The following is a 20,673-nucleotide window of genomic DNA, read 5'->3' on the forward strand; positions in this document are numbered from 1 at the left end:
AGACACACCACATAATATATCCCACGGCGAGTTATTCTCGAACAGGCGGTTATATTATTTTTACATACGCACCGGCAGGTGTATGCCTACACCCCGTGCTTAAATCGTGGCCATTTCAATGAATGAGCCGAGGATATCCAGGACATGGTCATTAACCCCCCAAAGGCTTAAAACAAACAAAACAGATTAAACGGGTCATCTCAATAAATTAACCTTCATATGATTAAAAATTCAATGCCCGACCAAGCGGTATTTTATATACCGTACCCCCAAGCCCGTATAAGGGAAAATAAGTTAAAAGTATTTACCTGAGCAAGTATATATATATCAATCAGCGAGTGCAACTATATTTTACTGGTCTCCTAATCTGGAACGAAGTTTTTAATAACCTATTAGATTCCTAACGGGTCTTAATTAAGTCTAACTTAGACCGGTTAGTTTTAAAGGAAGATATACGGTTCAAAACGCATGATTAAGCGAAGACCGGATTAGAATGTGGTTTAGACCCGAGAAGTTTGAAGACTTGTATAATATGGGTAAACTAAACACATTCTGGATTTTGAGATAAAAATGATAAGGTTTGACCCGTTTCGGTCAATTTATGCGAACTAGTCACATAAATCGTACCGAACGCGATTAATGTATAACGGGTAACCAAAAGAGTCATGTACAGGTTTCACAAGTTAATATGCCTTAAATATGTTGTGATATCAGTAGGATACCTTCCATTATGCCCAAAATGAATTTAAACTCAATTTAAGCCCCGTAGGGGTATTTTGGTCATTTTAAAGGTTATAAAAGAGGTTAAACATTAATCTGAGATTCCGGACTGAAAAGATCAGTAAAAACATTTAATTAAATAAGTTATATCAGTAAGGTATTGCATATATGTGAAATTTATCATTTATAACCAAACTATGCACCGAAGGGGCGTTTTGGTAATTTCACATAAGCTTTAAAGGTCATTTTAGGAAATCTGAGTTTAAAACTTTTGCTTACTGATAAAGTATAAAATTTTACTTAAAATATCAGTAGGTATTAAGTTTTATATGCCAAAAATATTTTTAACTCATACTATGCGCTTAAAACGCGTAAAAGTCGGTTTTAAGCGATTTTCGGGTTAAAATAGGAAATCTGAGTTTTTGATCAGTTTATAAATTTCAAAATATTTTATTTATCATATAAAATCAATGGTAAAAGTTTGGTATCAAAATATTATGTAAAACTCATTTTATGCATGAAAAGGGTATAACCGACAATTACCGAATCAAAGCTAGAATCCTATGTTATGCTCAGTTTAAAAATAATTAAAAATCTTCAAAAATCTCAAAATATTATATTACATCAGTGGGTAAAAATTTTGGTGTCAAAATTTGGGTTTAGATAGGCTTTATGCTACTAATGTCGTTTAATTAATAAAAAACTTTCTAATTACGATATTGAGCATAACTCTTAATCTAGACCTCAAACTGATGTCATATTTTTAGGACAAGTTTATAAATCAGTAGCAAAGGTTTTTGTCCTTTCACATTTTCGAAAATCTTGTTTTAAGGTAAAAAAAAAGGGCAAAACGGTCACACTTAGGCGTATAACGGAAACATGCAAATGAATCGGATAACTAAGGAACCAAGTTGTATAACCTCAGAGGGTTATACTAACCTATAATCTGGTCCTAATAGAGCTCTAAGGCATTTCTAAAATATACCACATTGGGTCAGAATCGAAAGTCAAAGCAAAAGTCAAATTTTGCGACTTTCGGTTCCGAACCGAGCCTAAACTTGAAATTGTCGGGTTGAACATGCTTAGACATGTTCTTACATTAATTACCAAGTTATTTTAGTGTTAAAACAGGTTTCATGGCTCCTACATTGTTAATTATATGTTTATTTGAAAAATAGCTTTCTGTTTGACTTTTTATAATTAAGTTTGACCCGACATTTGACCAAGTTAGGGTGATAATCAGTAGGTGACCTCTTAGGGGTTTATTACCTACATAATTACCAACTTATACTTTTAATTTGACTAATGACTGGACCATTAGTGATTAATCACTAAGTCAAACCTTAATTACGATAAGTTTGACTTTTGCTCATTAAACTAATTATAACTGTAATTAGGAGGTTAAGGACACTTACAATGGTCCTAAGCACGATTTTGGAACTTAATAGAAGTATCTTGAGCTCCAGGAACTCCAGAGAGAGTGTTTAGAATAATTTCCAAGTGAGTAAGTTCAATGTTGCAACAAAGAACTCATTATATAGGACTTTAAATTGCATAAGATTATTACAACAAAGTCTACAAATGTTCCATGATGATCCCAGGTGTCCCTATGCATGAAAAACCACTGGCCAAGCTCTTGAATTTCAAAAACCATCCTTCAAAGGCGGTGTAACCTGCTGTAACAGGCAATTGTCCAAAAATCTGCCCAGTTACAGGTCTTACGGATCGTAAGCCTTTGGCTTTGCGGTCCGTATCCGCTTTTTAGAATTTATCGCCCAGTCGTGCTGCCTTACGGTCCGTAAGGCATACACCTTGCGGTTCGTAAGCCTTGTCAGAAGACAAAATCTTGTAAACTTTTAGGTTTTGACCATGCATTCTTCACAACTTCGAATCTTATGTCTTTTTCCAGTAGAGGGGACCATGTAAACAGGCTTGCATGCTCTTGAAAGTGTTGCCATGCACTCATATATTCTTGGACTTTATTGATGAAGGTTTTTGAATGAAGTTTTGTCGTAAAGACACATAGGATCCATTCTTTTACAACCACCAGAAATAACCGGACTTGAGTATATATCAGATGTTTATTAAACATATTAAGGTTTGGGATTAATAATTAGGTCACTCAGAGGTATTAATTAACATGTTGACACTTTTAATCCTACCATGCATCTTTTAATTTGACCCGGGTTTATAACACGTTTACCTTCCATGACACGTGTCTTTATAATAGTGGTTGTGATTTTACGAGGTGTTACAAGTGGTGGTGGAGTGGTGGCAAGTGAGAGAGAAGTGGTTTGCCAAGGGATGAGTTGAAGTGGAACCAAGCACTCCTATTTATAGCTGTCTTCAGAAGCTTCAACTCGGCCCGTGCCCGGCTGGCACGGCCCAGTGCCCATTTCTCTCTCTATTTCTCATTAACTGCTTGTCAGATGTTGTACTAACATGGCCCCGTGTGTCAACGGCACGACCCGTGGCCAAAGTACTTGTTGTACTATCGCATATTCTGAAAGTCTTTGAGTTGACCACGCCCCGTGTTGGCTTAACACGGCCCCGTGTTGGTTGCCATTTTTGTCTTTTGCAGTTGTCTTTTCTCCTGCCCAGTATCCATCTTCGGACACGGCCTATGTCAGGTGAACATGGCCCCGTGTCAGCCTTCTGTTCTTGTTATTTTGAGGTTTGGTTGTGAATTGGGGCTTGGCGAGCTGCGGCAATTCCTTCTTCTTTACATTTATGTTGGATTTTGCTGTCTTTTTGCTTCTTTTGAAAATTTATGCTCTTTTATCCCTGAAAATCTAAAAGGAACAAAAAGACGAGCTTTTTCCAACATTAGTACTAAAAAGGGTTGCTTTTACGCCGTATTTGACATAATTTAAATGTTGTATTTTCATCACATCCACAGCCCTACCCACATTCATCCATAAACGTTATCACAACAAAACCTGAACGAGCGAATCTTTATTTTTAGGAAACAGTTGAGCTTTGCGAGCACGATTAAGCACAACATCATCAATCAAGTGAGTACATATTCCCAACCACTGGGTGTTAGCCCAATGGCCACCGACACCCATACAAACCGTGGGGACGCGGTTTCGGCCCCCATGCAGATCCGTTGTCAACTCGGCGGGGGATTTCACCGCCAGGCTTGCTTGGTCGGGTAGCGGTTTGGGAGGGGGTATTTCCTCCGCGGTTAGGGGTACTGTGCACTTACCGTTTTTTAAGTGAGTACAACTTCCCCACTTTTACGTTTTCAAAATCTTTTGGGGTAATACATATGTGCTTACTATTGCTTTTCCAAGTTTACAAAACACGATTACATGCTTTTCAATTTGTATGAAACTTGGTGTGCATTATCCATAACACGAGTATGTTCATTAACTTTGGCCAAGCCGACTAGTAGTATGTTATGGTGCCATAGGATTGAAAACCTCATTCCCGCTTCCTGTGGGTTTCTTGTGTTTGGAAGTTACTTTTGGGAATGACAGAAACTGCGAAATTTTTGATAAACCCTTCTTGGGCTTGTCCAAAGTCAACACAGGTTTGAATGTATTCACCACACGACCACCCTTATTTATACGAAATGAAACTATTGGTTTATACAAGACGAAACAATTGGTTTACACAAAGATAAAAATGGTTTTCAAGCAAATATATATATAAACCATACAATTTACGAGAAAACAATTTTTTACTTACACGGTTTTACAAAGAAATGTTTTTGTCAAGATTCATGGCTACAAGGTTTTCTCTAATATACCAACTTTGTCACAACCCCCGATCCCTATCTCCCGGGAACGGGCGGCCGTGAGCCAGTTCGGTGGTATCACATTTATTTATCCAATTTGGCAGCGGAAATTTTCATCAGGACCGTAGTTAGGAAATATATTTAATCAGAGTAAACCACCATGTTTTATAACATTAAACATATGGGTAAAACCCAAGTTTTCAATACACACGTTTCATAGGAATAAATCCTATTTATTGAATAAAACATCCATTTTATTATTAAGTAACTTTATTGCCACTTTTCCAAGCCTCCAGTGCTGTCCAGCTGGCTTCCATTTGGCTTTCATATATTGTTACCTGAAACGCGTTTTAAAAACATTTTGTCAGTGGAAAATACTGGTGAGTGATTCCCAGTTTAATCAAGTTTAAGTAAAAACCAATTTGCAGTATTGAGGGCACATCCGCAATTACATTTGTATCCAAGACATCACAATTAACATCAGTGGTACGGTCATACTCAACTTATGGGATGTTACCACGCCAGTAACCCATTTTGTATACAAAACCCCAACATATCCACTATAATTGTATTCTTTACAAATACTCAATAACTGCTTTGTATGTATTTAATTAAGTGAGGTTTTGTAAAAACAGTAAACAAAAAGGTTTACAAAAAGTGAATCAACTCACATTGCTGTTTTAGGTTTTTCGTAAGGGTTTCCTGGAGATAATCTATAAATTACACAAATGCACGTGTGTTAGTATAATAACCCATTTTAACATTAGTAATACTCTCCCCGAGACGGCATTCCAACGACTACGTCGGGCAGAACCACGACAGCCGTTACGGAACCCTAGATCAATCGGGCAGCGTATCTAATACGTCTCCAGGGGTTATAATACTTACATCGTAGCAGAATCTCGCTATTTTAGGGGGTATAATGCCCGGGTATAGTAACGCCACTATAGAAATTTAAGAAAGAAAGAAAGGAAATGAACGACGGAAACTGAAAGCCCGTTGCCTTCTTATATAGGGCTGTAATCGCGTCTCCACGCGGCCCGCGTAAAGAACAGGCCAGCCCTTACGCGGCCCGCGTCAACCTGGGTCAACGGCGTAGCTTGGTCCGGTCACCATATAGGCTCGACACGCATCGGACACGTGGCCGCACCGGGTTATGCCACAATTCTGGACACTCGCGGCCCGCTTTAACTTAACCAAACTTGTACGCGGCCCGCATGAACTTATGGTTTAAGAGAAGTCTGGTTACACCCTTGCGCGGCCCCCGTTATATTGAGGTGAGGTCCCATGCGGCCCGCCTCAACTAAATTTTTATTGTTTTTAATTTACTATATATATATATATAATCTACTTCGGGCTCGGTTTTTCACATACGGGGTGCATATAAAGACATATTGATATATTTTAAGATATATTAGGATGTCAGAAATATTATGAGGATGTCGGTTTTACCGAGGGTTGTTATAAACTTTCATAGTTGGTTATACATATTGAAATACCAAACACAATCGATACAAGTTTGGTTACAAGGTTTTCACAAGTTTGGTTACAAGGTTTTCACTCATAGACTCTTGTAGTTGGACGGGGTATTGCAATACAAATTTATAGCTATGAATTTGATCACAAAACCTTTGTTACTCACCTACTTAATTGTTGACCATTATTTTCATATATGTTTCAGGTACAAATGTTTAATATTATGCAGGCGTGCTACACATATGAATGAACTCGGGCCTTAGTTTTGCTTTAATCTAAAAACAGTTGTTTGTGTTTCGAAAGATAATGTAATTCAAATAAGCCAATACAATTAAACTTCAGTACCATGTGTTGTGAACAATTTGTAACATGACTCCACAACGATTCCGCCGCGCGTTGTATACGCGGTCGGGGTGTTACAGATTGGTTATAGAAAATACTTTATAAAGTTAAAAATAAAAATTATACCGCTTGATGCCAAAGGCTATTGAAGTAGTTCAACTTCGTCAACACATGGAGCCATTTTGAATGTACTTGATGAACGGTTCGGGTACATTCGCCGATCGTTGCGTTGTAATGCTCGAAAATTTTTCTTAAAAAATGTCCTATTTTTGTTGATTGCCTTTTTGCGTGTTTAAAGAACAATGGATCCATGCCTTGGCTAAGACCTCTTCATGTTTTTTCGTTCAAAATTGACGCACCATCTTTCCTTCTTTTTCTTTCGGTTCACTTGCTTCACCAACATCTTCGTCTTTCGCCTCATATTCTTCTTCATCTTCGCCAATATCTTCATCCAAATGTTGTGTTTCGGGGACAACATATACATCTTGGTCTTTATTGTCATCGTAGCTCGTAAGCGAGTGCTCGACATTCTCTCTTGGTGATTTTATTGGCGGGCTCTTAAATGCAAACGTGGCGAATGAGTTTCGTGCTTCAATGGAATATTCTTATATGCCGGGTGCGACCATTCTTGGACCGTGTATCGCGTCTCCACGCGGCCCGCGTAAAGAACAGGCAAGCCCTTACGCGGCCCGCGTCAACCTGGGTCAACGGCGTAGCTTGGTCCGGTCACCATATAGGCTCGACACGCCTCGGACACGTGGCCGCACCGGGTTATGCCACAATTCTGGACACTCGCGGCCCGCTTTAACTTAACCAAACTTGTACGCGGCCCGCATGAACTTATGGTTTAAGAGAAGTCTGGTTACACCCTTGCGCGACCCGCGTTATATTGAGGTGAGGTCCCATGCGGCCCGCCTCAACTAAATTTTTATTGTTTTTAATTTACTATATATATATATATATATTATCTACTTCGGGCTCGTTTTTTCACATACGGGGTGCATATAAAGACATATTGATATATTTTAAGATATATTAGGATTTCAGAAATATTATGAGGATGTCGGTTTTACCGAGGGTTGTTATATCCTCCCCACCTTGTTTTAGAGCTCGTCCTCGAGATCTACTGGAACAAGTGTGGATATTTCTTTTGCATTTCTGATTCAAGTTCCCATGTGTATTCAGGTCCTCTTTTAGAGTCCCATTTCACTTTGACCAGAACTAATCTCTTATGCTTGAGATTTTTAATTTTTCTATCTTCAATCTGTAGAGGCTTCTCTACAAATTTGAGTTGTTCATTAACCTCTATATCCTTGAGAGGTACTACGAGTGATTTATCAGTTAGGCACTTTTTGAGATTAAATACATGAAATACATCATGTATTCCTACCATTTCCTCTGGCAGTTGTAGCTGATAGGCTACAGGTCCTATTCTTTTAAGAATTTTGAAAGGTCCAATATACCTGGGACTTAGCTTTCCTCTTTTGATGAATCGTACCACTCCTTTCCAGGGAGAGACTTTTAATAATACTTTATCTCCTACTTGAAATTCTAATGGTTTGCGTCTGTTATCGGCATAACTCTTTTGTCGATCACATGCTGTTTTCAGTCGTTCATTGACTTGAATGATTTTATCAGTTGTTTCCTGTACTATCTCGGGTCCAGATAATTGTTTTTCCCCAATTTCTGCCCAACAGACTGGGGTTCTGCACTTTCGTCCATAAAGTGCTTCGAATGGTGCAGCATTGATACTTGTGTGGTAACTGTTATTATAAGAAAATTCTATTAAAGGTAAGTGTTCGTCCCAGTTACCTCCAAAATCAATTACACAAGCTCTAAGCATGTCCTCCATTGTCTGAATTGTTCTTTCGCTTTGCCCGTCTGTTTGAGGATGATAAGCTGTGCTTAGATTTAATCTAGTTCCCATTGCTTTTTGGAAACTTGACCAAAAATGAGAGGTAAAACGGCTATCCCTATCAGAAACAATTGATAAAGGAATGCCATGTAAAGAAACGATTTCATTTACATATAATTTGGCTAATTGTTCCATACTAAAGGTTTCCTTCATTGGTAAGAAATGAGCTGACTTGGTTAACCTATCTACAATCACCCAGATTGTATCATTACCTTTCCTTGTTTTAGGCAATTTGGTAACAAAATCCATTGTTATCAATTCCCATTTCCAAACTGGTATTTCTAATTGTTGTAACAATCCTGAGGGTTTCTGATGTTCAGCTTTAACTTGTGAGCAAGTTAAACATTTAGAAACATAAGCTGCTACATCCTTTTTCATTCCTATCCACCAGAAATTTTTCCTTAAATCCTGGTACATTTTATCACTTCCTGGGTGCATCGTATATTTAGACCTATGAGCTTCTTCTAATATACGGTGACGTAAATTTCCTAATTTAGGTATCCACATTCTCTTTTGATGGAACTTCCAAATTCCATCTGTTCCTTGTTCTAATTCCTTAATCATTCCTTTTAATTTTTCAGTATCCTCCTTGATTACTGATTCTTGTGCTTTTCTAATTTGATTGTTTAAATCTACTAGTAGATTTAATTTAAGAGAACGTACCCTTTTTGGCTTTTCATGATACTTTCGACTTAAAGCATCAGCCACCACATTGGCTTTTCCTGCATGATACTGGATATCACAATCATAATCACTAAGTAACTCCATCCAGCGTCTCTGTCTCATATTCAACTCTTTTTGCCCGAAGACATATCTTAAACTCTTATGATCCGTGAATATGGTAAACTTACTACCATATAGATAATGTCTCCAAATCTTAAGGGCAAAAATTATGGCTCCTAATTCCAAATCATGGGTCGAATAATTTTCTTCATGACTCTTAAGCTGTCTAGATGCATAAGCTATAACCTTTTGACGTTGCATTAATATGCATCCATAACCTAACTTAGAAGCGTCACAAAAGACTACAAAGTCTTCAGTTCCTTCTGGTAACGCTAGTATGGGTGTATGGGTTAATCTTTGCTTAAGAATTCTAAAGGCTTCTTCTTGTTTTGGTCCCCATTCAAACTTAACAGATTTACAGGTTAACTTAGTTAAAGGAATGGCTATTCTAGAAAAATCTCGGATAAATCTTCTATAATAACCGGCCAATCCTAAGAAACTTCTAACTTCAGTTGGTGACTCTGGGGTTTTCCATTTGGTAATTGCCTCGATTTTTGTTGGATCTACATGAATTCCTTCATGGTTAACTAAATGTCCGAGGAATTGTACTTGTTCTAACCAAAACTCACACTTTGAAAATTTAGCATAAAGCTTTTCTTTTCTCAATAAACTTAAAAGTAATTGCAAATGCTTTGCATGCTCTTCTTTACTTTTAGAGTAAATTAGAATATCATCTATGAAGACAATTATGAATTTATCCAAATATGGCTTACATATTCGGTTCATCATGTCCATAAATGCGGCTGGGGCATTGGTTAAACCAAATGGCATGACAGTAAATTCATAATGACCATACCTTGTTCTGAATGCGGTTTTAGGAATGTCCTCTTCCTGTACCTTTAGTTGATGATATCCTGATCTTAAATCGATTTTAGAGAAAAATCGAGCTCCTTGAAGTTGATCAAACAAATCATCGATCCTCGGTAATGGATACCGATTCTTAATCATGACTTTGTTCAATTCACGGTAGTCAATGCACATACGCATTGATCCGTCCTTCTTTTTAACAAATAAAATCGGCGCTCCCCATGGCGATGAGCTTGGCTGTATGAATCCTTTCTCCAACAATTCGTCTAGTTGTCTCTTCAGTTCTTGCATTTCAGCGGGTGCCAAACGGTAAGGTGCTTTGGCAATCGGTGCTGTCCCTGGTAATAGGTGAATTCTGAATTCAACTTCCCTGTCTGGTGGTAGTCCTGGCAATTCTTCTGGAAAGACATCTGAAAATTGGGACACTACTGGAATGTCTTTTAACTCTTTTCCTTTAGTGTTAGTGATTATAGAAATCAAATACACTATAGATCCTTTCCTTATATAACTTGCAGTTTTCATCACAGAGATGAATTTAGTGGATCTAGATGGCTTATCTCCTTTGATTATGATCTTTTCACCTCTTGGTGATTTTACCTGAATTGACTTTTGATCACATAGGATATTGGCTTTATTGGCTATTAACCAATCCATTCCTAACACGACATCAAATCCTACCAGATTCATTGGGTAAAGGTTTGCAATAAACTTTTGATTAAAAATTTCTATTCTTGCTCCCTGCAAGATTTCAGAAATTCTAACGGTTTCTCCATTTGCGGTTTCTACTAGACATTCTTGTGGTAGTTTAGTTAATGATTGATTTAGGAGTTTGCAAAATGAAGTATTAATAAAACTTTGGTTTGCACCAGAGTCAAATAATACTTTCGCAAAAATATCATTAACTAAAAACGTACCAGTAATGACGTCCGGAATTAGTCTAGCTTCGTCTGCAGTTAGCACGAATGCTCTAGCATTTTTAGGATTTTTGTTGGTTGCAGCTAGAGCCAATTTCGGACAGTTTGTCCTAATGTGACCTTTTTCTCCACAATTGAAACACATTCCGTTACTGGATTTCTTCTTGCAATTCTCTTCCTTGTGTCCTGGGGCCTTGCAAAAATTACAGTAAGTAGAGCATCTTCCGGAATGCTTCTTTCTGCAGGCTTTGCAGTATGGTACAGAGGTAGAACCTACATTCCTACGATTGGAATTCCCAGAACGGAATTCTTGAGTAAGCCTTTGGGTTAGGTTTCTCCTCTGGTCTTCTTCTCTAGTACGGATTAACTCATCTGTCAAGGTATTGGCTAGTTCTACAGCTTCTTCTATATTTTGTGGTCTAGCTGCCTTGACTACATGTCTAATTTCTCCAATTAATCCCCAGATATAACGGGAGATTAATACCGGTTCAGGTGATGCAAGGGTAGGTACTATCCTAGCATATTCAAAGAATGTGGTAGTGTAACCCTTACTGTCTACCCCGGTCATTCTAAGATTCAGAAACTTATTTGCTATCTGTTCCTTTTCATTGGGAGGGCAGAATTTCCTTTCTACCATGTTCTTAAATTCCTCCCATTCCATGTTATAAATCCTATCACTTCCTCTTGACTGGAGGATAGTGTTCCACCATTCTAAGGCTGCGTTTTTAAACAGATTTGAAGCAAACATTATCTTATCTTCTTCAGCACATTTGCTTATTTTTAGAATAGCCTCAGTTTTCTCTATCCAGCGTAAGGCTGCAATGGGTCCTTCATTGCCCGAGAATTCTATTGGTTTACAGGACCAGAATTCTTTGTAAGAACAACCATATGGCATGGTTCTTCTTCTTTTGGGAATGGGCGCTTGAAGTACGGGTCCATTGCTTACGCTGTGTTCCGGTTCACTTGGTCGCTTACTGCTATGCTTACTTTTATTATTCGCTTCTTGAACCGTTTGAATAATAAATGGCATTGCATCTATAATTCCTTGTGCCACTATATGTTGAACGGCACTATTATCCATTTGGTTTCCATTGTTATTGTTGTCCGGATTCTCATTAACCACGTTAATGTTACTCTGGTTATCGTTATTCAGATTATCCTGATTTTCCTCGTCGGCCATCTGAATTTTAAACAATTTACCAAATATTAATATCACAAAAATATTTGAATATAGCCAATCACATGTCACGCACTTTTAACCAAAAGCGTCGAGCATTGCGACTTTTACTCTATTTATATAGTATGCATCATTACACACTAGTACTGAAATTTAAATTACAATACTGACTGGAATGTAAAGCTACAATACTAATAGTAGGCATCCGTATTTTTTTTTTCTAACACATACACACATATATTTTATTATTATTATTATTATTACTACTACCGTTCCTGCCATCACCTTCACTGATATGGATTCATCCAAAAATCCATATTACGCTCATCGTATTTCCATACGAGGCGTTCTCCCACCTGTCGCATTCGATCACTGTTTTCTAAAATTTCCTCCCCAAAAGTCCTAAGTTCTTGGACATTTTCTGCACTCATTGGGGGTGCAGGTTCTAGGACTGGGTTTGGAAACTGGGGTACGGGTTCCTGATACGGAGGCATAGGGGCCTGGTACGGGTATGGATTCTCTAAAATTTCCCTAACATAGGCATCACTAATGTTGTAGGGATCTTGAGGATCTAACCCTGGGTAAGCTCCTAAGTTGGGCATTGGCACATTTTCCTGTATTGGGTTTTGTTGCACGTAGTCCCTAACATCGTCCCACCAGGGGTCGTAGTTGTTTGGGTCTAGAGGATCAGGTGCAGGTACCCTAGGTATCTCCTCCGGGTTGAAATTAGGCATTTCTATCTGGTTTTCTATTTCCATGGGTTGGTCAGGATTTTGTGGTTGGGGTGCTAGCATTTGTTCCAGGTTTGGGTCAGCAGCAGTGGTTGCTAAAATATGGATATTAGCGATACCCCTATTGAGCATATCCTGATTATAAGCATCAGTTTCTCTTTTTGCTGCGGCTAACACTCGCTGTTCCTGCAACTTTTTCATTCTTTTCCTACGCTCGTGCGCTCCCCTACTGAACCATCCCCTCTTTTTCTGAGGAAATGGCTCTTCAGACTGAGCCTTAAACACAAAGATTCCTTCTTCTGTGTCAGCAGAATACCCCGAGAGGGCAGGCTGAGAAGAGGAGGTGCCTTCGCTCCTAGGCGAACCAGACAGTTGACGATAGGCGTCAGAAGGTCCTTAGTCGCTCATACTGTAAACTAACAAATAGTCAGATAACACAGAGCAAGAAATACAATCATACACGTATTTCCATAATTTATTTCCTAACACTTTGAATTTTGATGTCAGCAGAACACTTCTGTGGCTGAATCAGTGGCATAGGTCTGATACCACCTTCTGTCACAACCCCCGATCCCTATCTCCCGGGAACGGGCGGCCGTGAGCCAGTTCGGTGGTATCACATTTATTTATCCAATTTGGCAGCGGAAATTTTCATCAGGACCGTAGTTAGGAAATATATTTAATCAGAGTAAACCACCATGTTTTATAACATTAAACATATGGGTAAAACCCAAGTTTTCAATACACACGTTTCATAGGAATAAATCCTATTTATTGAATAAAACATCCATTTTATTATTAGGTAACTTTATTGCCACTTTTTCAAGCCTCCAGTGCTGTCCAGCTGGCTTCCATTTGGCTTTCACATATTGTTACCTGAAACGCGTTTTAAAAACATTTTGTCAGTGGAAAATACTGGTGAGTGATTCCCAGTTTAATCAAGTTTAAGTAAAAACCAATTTGCAGTATTGAGGGCACATCCGCAATTACATTTGTATCCAAGACATCACAATTAACATCAGTGGTACGGTCATACTCAACTTATGGGATGTTACCACGCCAGTAACCCATTTTGTATACAAAACCCCAACATATCCACTATAATTGTATTCTTTACAAATACTCAATAACTGCTTTGTATGTATTTAATTAAGTGAGGTTTTGTAAAAACAGTAAACAAAAAGGTTTACAAAAAGTGAATCAACTCACATTGCTGTTTTAGGTTTTTCGTAAGGGTTTCCTGGAGATAATCTATAAATTACACAAATGCACGTGTGTTAGTATAATAACCCATTTTAACATTAGGAATACTCTCCCCGAGACGGCATTCCAACGACTACGTCGGGCAGAACCACGACAGCCGTTACGGAACCCTAGATCAATCGGGCAGCGTATCTAATACGTCTCCAGGGGTTATAGTACTTACATCGTAGCAGAATCTCGCTATTTTAGGGGGTATAATGCCCGGGTATAGTAACGCCACTATAGAAATTTAAGAAAGAAAGAAAGGAAATGAACGACAGAAACTGAAAGCCCGTTGCCTTCTTATATAGGGCTGTAATCGCGTCTCCACGCGGCCCGCGTAAAGAACAGGCCAGCCCTTACGCGGCCCGCGTCAACCTGGGTCAACGGCGTAGCTTGGTCCGGTCACCATATAGGCTCGACACGCATCGGACACGTGGCCGCACCGGGTTATGCCACAATTCTGGACACTCGCGGCCCGCTTTAACTTAACCAAACTTGTACGCGGCCCGCATGAACTTATGGTTTAAGAGAAGTCTGGTTACACCCTTGCGCGGCCCGCGTTATATTGAGGTGAGGTCCCATGCGGCCCGCCTCAACTAAATTTTTATTGTTTTTAATTTACTATATATATATATAATCTACTTCGGGCTCGGTTTTTCACATACGGGGTGCATATAAAGACATATTGATATATTTTAAGATATATTAGGATGTCAGAAATATTATGAGGATGTCGGTTTTACCGAGGGTTGTTATAAACTTTCATAGTTGGTTATACATATTGCAATACCAAACACAATCGATACAAGTTTGGTTACAAGGTTTTCACAAGTTTGGTTACAAGGTTTTCACTCATAGACTCTTGTAGTTGGACGGGGTATTGCAATACAAATTTATAGCTATGAATTTGATCACAAAACCTTTGTTACTCACCTACTTAATTGTTGACCATTATTTTCATATATGTTTCAGGTACAAATGTTTAATATTATGCAAGCGTGCTACACATATGAATGAACTCGGGCCTTAGTTTTGCTTTAATCTAAAAACAGTTGTTTGTGTTTCGAAAGATAATGTAATTCAAATAAGCCAATACAATTAAACTTCAGTACCATGTGTTGTGAACAATTTGTAACATGACTCCACAACGATTCCGCCGCGCGTTGTATACGCGGTCGGGGTGTTACAGATTGGTTATAGAAAATACTTTATAAAGTTAAAAATAAAAATTATACCGCTTGATGCCAAAGGCTATTGAAGTAGTTCAACTTCGTCAACACATGGAGCCATTTTGAATGTACTTGATGAACGGTTCGGGTACATTCGCCGATCGTTGCGTTGTAATGCTCGAAAATTTTTCTTAAAAAATGTCATATTTTTGTTGATTGCCTTTTTGCGTGTTTAAAGAACAATGGATCCATGCCTTGGCTAAGACCTTTTCATGTTTTTTCGTTCAAAATTGACGCACCATCTTTCCTTCTTTTTCTTTCGGTTCACTTGCTTCACCAACATCTTCGTCTTTCGCCTCATATTCTTCTTCATCTTCGCCAATATCTTCATCCAAATGTTGCGTTTCGGGGACAACATATACATCTTGGTCTTCATTGTCATCGTAGCTCGTAAGCGAGTGCTCGACATTCTCTCTTGGTGATTTTATTGGCGGGCTCTTAAATGCAAACGTGGCGAATGAGTTTCGTGCTTCAATGGAATATTCTTATATGCCGGGTGCGACCATTATTGGACCGTGTATGTGTGGAAATAACTGTGGTGGAAAATTAGGTTGGGGTTGAGTGTTGTAAAAAGACGGTTGTGAAGCTTGGGGGTAAAAATATTGAGGTTGAGAGTGTGTTGAATATCCGTGTGGGGTTTGAAACGGTGCAGTCGGACCGCTAGAACTTCCTCGACTCGTTTGCAAGACGCGTCCCCTTGGGTTTGAACCCAATCCTCGGCTAGCCGAACCTTATTTCTTAGCTTCACCTTTGTTTTATTTATCCATGGTGTGTAGGATTATAGTGAGTTGTGTGAGAAAATTGAAACGTGTAGGGTTTTATATAAGAAAACAAATTAATTCTTTTTCTTTTAATTTCATATAACGACAATGCAGCTGTTGAAGTTAAAACGATCGGATTTTTGGAGCGGTGAGTATTCACCGGATTGTTGAAATCACCAAAACAAAAGGGGTGTTGCCGGTGGTGAGCCCGCGCAGGGTCACCACTCAACGCACGTGCCCCTACCGCCATAAGAATCCTTAACAAAATATATCATGAGAGGATAAATGTAGTAACCAAAAACGAGTGCGGCGTTGCAAATTGACGAAGCCACATAATCCCACTGGTGTACTACTAGTAATTTAGAATGGACGCATATTGATAATTTGTATGCTTTAGAAGAGTGTAACGAAATTCCCTAAATATGATTTTCGTATTATTACACGTGTCACAATCCGAAGCTGGTACACAAGAAGCTACAGTGCATGCATCGCGTCCGATTCATTCCCTCAACCTCCTATAAATACACACCGTTGTAAACTTGTAACCGCTCAAAATATCAAATAACCGTTTTCCACCATCATCCATCACTACACCTCTCAGTATCCATTAATGGCGTCATATCTGAAACTCAAGCTAGTTCTCCTAGCAAATCTCCTCTCAACCGTCTACTTTCCGGCAGCCACCGCCACCGGCGGAATCTCATCTCCACCGACTCCGGCCACTACATCCCCTCATGACGTTCACAACTCCTTCGCACCGACATCAATCTTCGAGAACATTCTCGCAAACCTAGGGTTTCAAGAACTCTCCATCGCCGTTCCGTCACTCTCCGACGACTCATCCTTCACTACTTGGAACGGTCCGACTACTCTCTTCGCTCCAACCGACGCTTCCATCCGATCATGCTCTTCATGCTCCGCCGCTCGTCTCCTCCGCGAACACTTCGTCCCAGGCCTGTTCGCTTACGATTACCTCCGTAAACTCGCGTTCGGTACGAAGATCGAAACTATGGATCCAGGCCGGTGCATCACGGTGACGTCATCGAACGACGGTAACAACAACACCAAGATATTCATCGGTGGCGTGGAGATCACGCGTCCAGATCTGTTCAACAACGGCATCATCGTTGTTCACGGACTTCAAGGCTACGTCGCTCCGTTATCTCCGTTCTCGTGTAACATTGAGCGGATGACGTCACTATCATTTCCTCCTCAGATCACAGATCGTAACCGTCAAAGCGTTGCGGAACAATCGGTACAGTATCCGGCGTATATCATGAGGCTTATGCTCAGAGACGCTGTGTTACGTCTCCGTAACAGCGGATTCAGCATCCTTGCGTTAGCGATGAAGATGAAGGCGTCGGAGCTGATGAATCTACAGAACTTTACAGTTTTCGCACTCGATGACGTGTCAATCTTCTCCGGTTCGCATGCTTACGTCAACAATGTCAGATTTCACATAATTCCGAACAAATTACTCGCGATTTCTGATCTAGAGAAGATCTCGTCTGGTACGCTTTTACCGACGCTTGAATCAGGTCAGTCGCTGATGGTGACGACGGCTGCCGGAACGTTTACGCCGATGAGGATTAATTACGTCAGAATTAAGGTTCCTGACGTCATGCGTAACTTGAAGATTGTGGTTCATAGCATCTATTTGCCGTTTCCGCATCTTCATCCGTCGGCTTTGTTTGACGAGAGTGGTGGCGGTTTGGAGGATGTTGTTAATGTGACGGTGGCGTCGGGGGTTTGTACGGATGGAGGAAGTGGTGGTTGTGTGGTTAAGCCGACGGTGGTGAGGACGGAGCATCAAGGTCTGTAGTAACTGGTACTTGTTTGTTGGTTTCGGTTAGTCAATGTTGGTCAACTGTGAATATAGCTTTGTGATCCATATGGTAGTTGTACATTTTGTTATGTTCATTGTGTTTTGACTCATGTCATGGTTGTACTGTTAGTTACTGAAACATTATGTCAGTTTAAATGAGAGTTTGTACTTCTTTGAATTGTCTTCATTTCATTTTTTTACAAAAAAAGTATGTTAGCCTAATTACATCTTAGGGGTGAAATAAGCTTTTGAGTTGATGATAATTGATAACTTAAAAGTTAAAACAATATTCTTTACATAGCACATGGCTATATAGCCTAATTACATCTTAGGGGTGAAATAAGCTTTTATACCAATAGGTCTTGGGTTTGATTCTTACAAAGAGGGTTTCCCATATTTATTGGGTTTTCTTCTAAATTGGTGTATAGACATTATGCCTAGTGGAGATGGATATGATCGGGTGGTTCCGCTGGTGACACGATGATACTCTAGTGGTCCGTCAGTGATCCAAATTTGCCGTTCAAAAAAAAAAAAAAAAAACCTTTACATAAATCCGAATGATATTTGCACTTTTGTCACATATTAGCTAGTGACTGATAACTTGTTTTGAGAACATCTAAAAGCTAGACATATAAAGTAAATATGCTTTTGAACACAAGTTGCACACTTCATTATTTGATGAGTGAAAATTATGACTTCAATCTAGCACAAATAAAACACTTTAGGCGTGTTTCAACAAACTTCACAAATGAGCTACAATCTCAAATGTATCTCGTTTATAAAAGATCATCTTCTGTGTTAACATTGCATATCTAATTTACAATCTTAAACGTGTTTCGTTGATAAAAGCTCATATTCTATGCTGACATTGCAAACCTGAGCTACAATCTTTCACACTAACATTCTATATCATCGTTCGCGATTGAATGAGAATAAGTCAAAGTGAACAAAAATATACCCTAATAATGTAGATTATCTTTATCAGGTTTGTGTGAGAATAGGTGTGTTAGCAACTACATCTCTACAACAAATCTTAAAGTGCTTACGCGTTGGATTTATGTAGTTTTATTATTCGACTTATGCATTTAACAAAAACTAGTATTTTGCCCGCCGCGCGTTACGGCGGCGCGCGACGGGTGGAAACATGTAGTAAGACAACACATGATTCATAAAACGCAATGTGTAAAAGACAATTACAAAAAAATGTAAAACACAATGCGTAAAAGATAATTACAAAAAATTGTAAAACACAAAAGGAGACACGAAGTGTAAAACACAATGTCTAAGACATCTCGTAAAACACAATGCAATGACATTTGCAAAAGTAGGTGTAGTAATCTACGGGTTACAATTGCAATACCATGGCCCATTCTAAGATTTTATTTTATAGAGAAAAATTGTCCGGATAGTCCATGTGGTTTCTCAAGATTTCACTTACGGTCTCTACATTTTCTAAATTACAGCTATAGTCCCAAACTTTTGCACATTCGTTCTCGGATAGTCCCTAGCAACCGGAATCATAGAAATTGCCTAACAAAACATAAAACTACATTAATAAAATGAAGCTTCAAACGTATACGCGAGTGCACATATCTATATAATGTAATCTTTAATTCAGATGTCATAACAAACAATATTGGATGGTACAGGGCATCATTTAAAAGAGGCTAATAAGTATTTGCTTAGACAAAACTTTTGTTATTAATTAAACGTAATAGTACATAACTTTAACAACTTTATATTGACAAATTGCACTCCAATACCACAATGCTTACTTTTAGAACACACATATAAGTGTATATAAAAATTTATATAAACAATGTTTGAATAAATTATGAATAGTTTAACTTGTGATTAATGCTTTTACTAGTAGGGTGTCTGCGCAATACGATGGGTTGGCAATTTGTTAGTCGGGTTTTTCCATATCCATCTGGACTAAAATTGAAGAACATATAGAACAAACATTGTTGTGAACTTGGAAAAGTGAAGTGATCAAGAAAGTTGTGGTGGAAATTTTAGAGGGGTGGTAATGTTAATGTATAAAAGCTGCGGGTGATAGTGGAAAAGCAAAGTATAAGGGTGGTGTTGGCAAAGTTGAAAGATGAGGGTGCGGTGGAAAAATTCAAAGTAAAGGGGTCATTTTAAAAAAATGGGAAAGTTGAAGTGTCGGTGGCGAAGCCACCGACTTTCTCTTTAAGTTATGCTAGTAATATGACTCGCGCGCGTTGCGGCGTGGGTACTTTGTAAATATCGAATGGATTAGTCCAAACGTTATGTGATGTGTTAACCATATGAAAACGCACGTTTTGATGTATCCGATTGAACTCAATGTATCCTATAGTTGCATTGCGATTGGATCAAAATGTAACGTAAATCGAATTTATATCATACAATCATAAAGTATTATACGCGACCCGACTAACTCGAATTTATATCGTCAAGCCAAAAACTCTCGAGGAGGTCAAAGTGGCATTTACAAAGTTCATAAGAAGTTAAGTTGGTTAAAATTGAATTTCCTAAACTTAAGAGCTACAAAATGATAAAGATAAAATTTGATAAAGTTTTGAGGTAAGAAGGAAACTATAACAAAGTTGGGGCTGAAAAGGAAACTACGACAAAGTTGGGGTGCCAAAAGCAAACAATTAGTAAAATGGAGTAGTAGTTTAGGGACTAAATTTGCCATTTTATGAAACTTTGAAGCTACCAAAGTTAAGGGGCTAAAATTACAATATCGTAAAAGTATGGGGGAGATACTTTGCAAATATCGAATAGATTAGTCCAAGCATTATGTGATGTGTTAACCATAAGGAAAACACGTTTTGACGTATCCGATTGAACTCAATGTATCATAAAGTTGCATTGCGATTGTATTAAAACGTAACGTAAATCGAATTTATATCGTACAATCATTACGTATTATACGTGACCCGACTAACTCGAATTTATAACGTGAAGCCAAAAACTCTCGAGGAGGTCAAAGTGGCATTTAAAAAGTTCATAAAAAGT

At 38.6% G+C, this 20,673-nt stretch overlaps 1 protein-coding gene across 1 annotated transcript; it reads left to right on the plus strand.

Annotated features, from left to right (window-relative positions):
• Window positions 1-16,406: 16,406 nt before the first annotated feature.
• Window positions 16,407-17,845, plus strand: LOC118487155 (fasciclin-like arabinogalactan protein 21). Its single transcript, XM_035983712.1, has one exon. The coding sequence runs from the start codon at window positions 16,453-16,455 to the stop codon at window positions 17,662-17,664; it is 1,212 nt and encodes a 403-aa protein (XP_035839605.1). The 5' UTR covers window positions 16,407-16,452; the 3' UTR covers window positions 17,665-17,845.
• Window positions 17,846-20,673: the final 2,828 nt, after the last annotated feature.

The sequence above is a fragment of the Helianthus annuus genome, chromosome 15, assembly GCF_002127325.2.
Source record: "Helianthus annuus cultivar XRQ/B chromosome 15, HanXRQr2.0-SUNRISE, whole genome shotgun sequence".
NCBI lineage: Eukaryota > Viridiplantae > Streptophyta > Magnoliopsida > Asterales > Asteraceae > Helianthus > Helianthus annuus.

Excerpts from the sequence above, each read along its gene's own strand:
- LOC118487155 (XM_035983712.1), top strand. The coding sequence starts at position 16,453 with ATGGCGTCATATCTGAAACTCAAGCTAGTTCTCCTAGCAAATCTCCTC.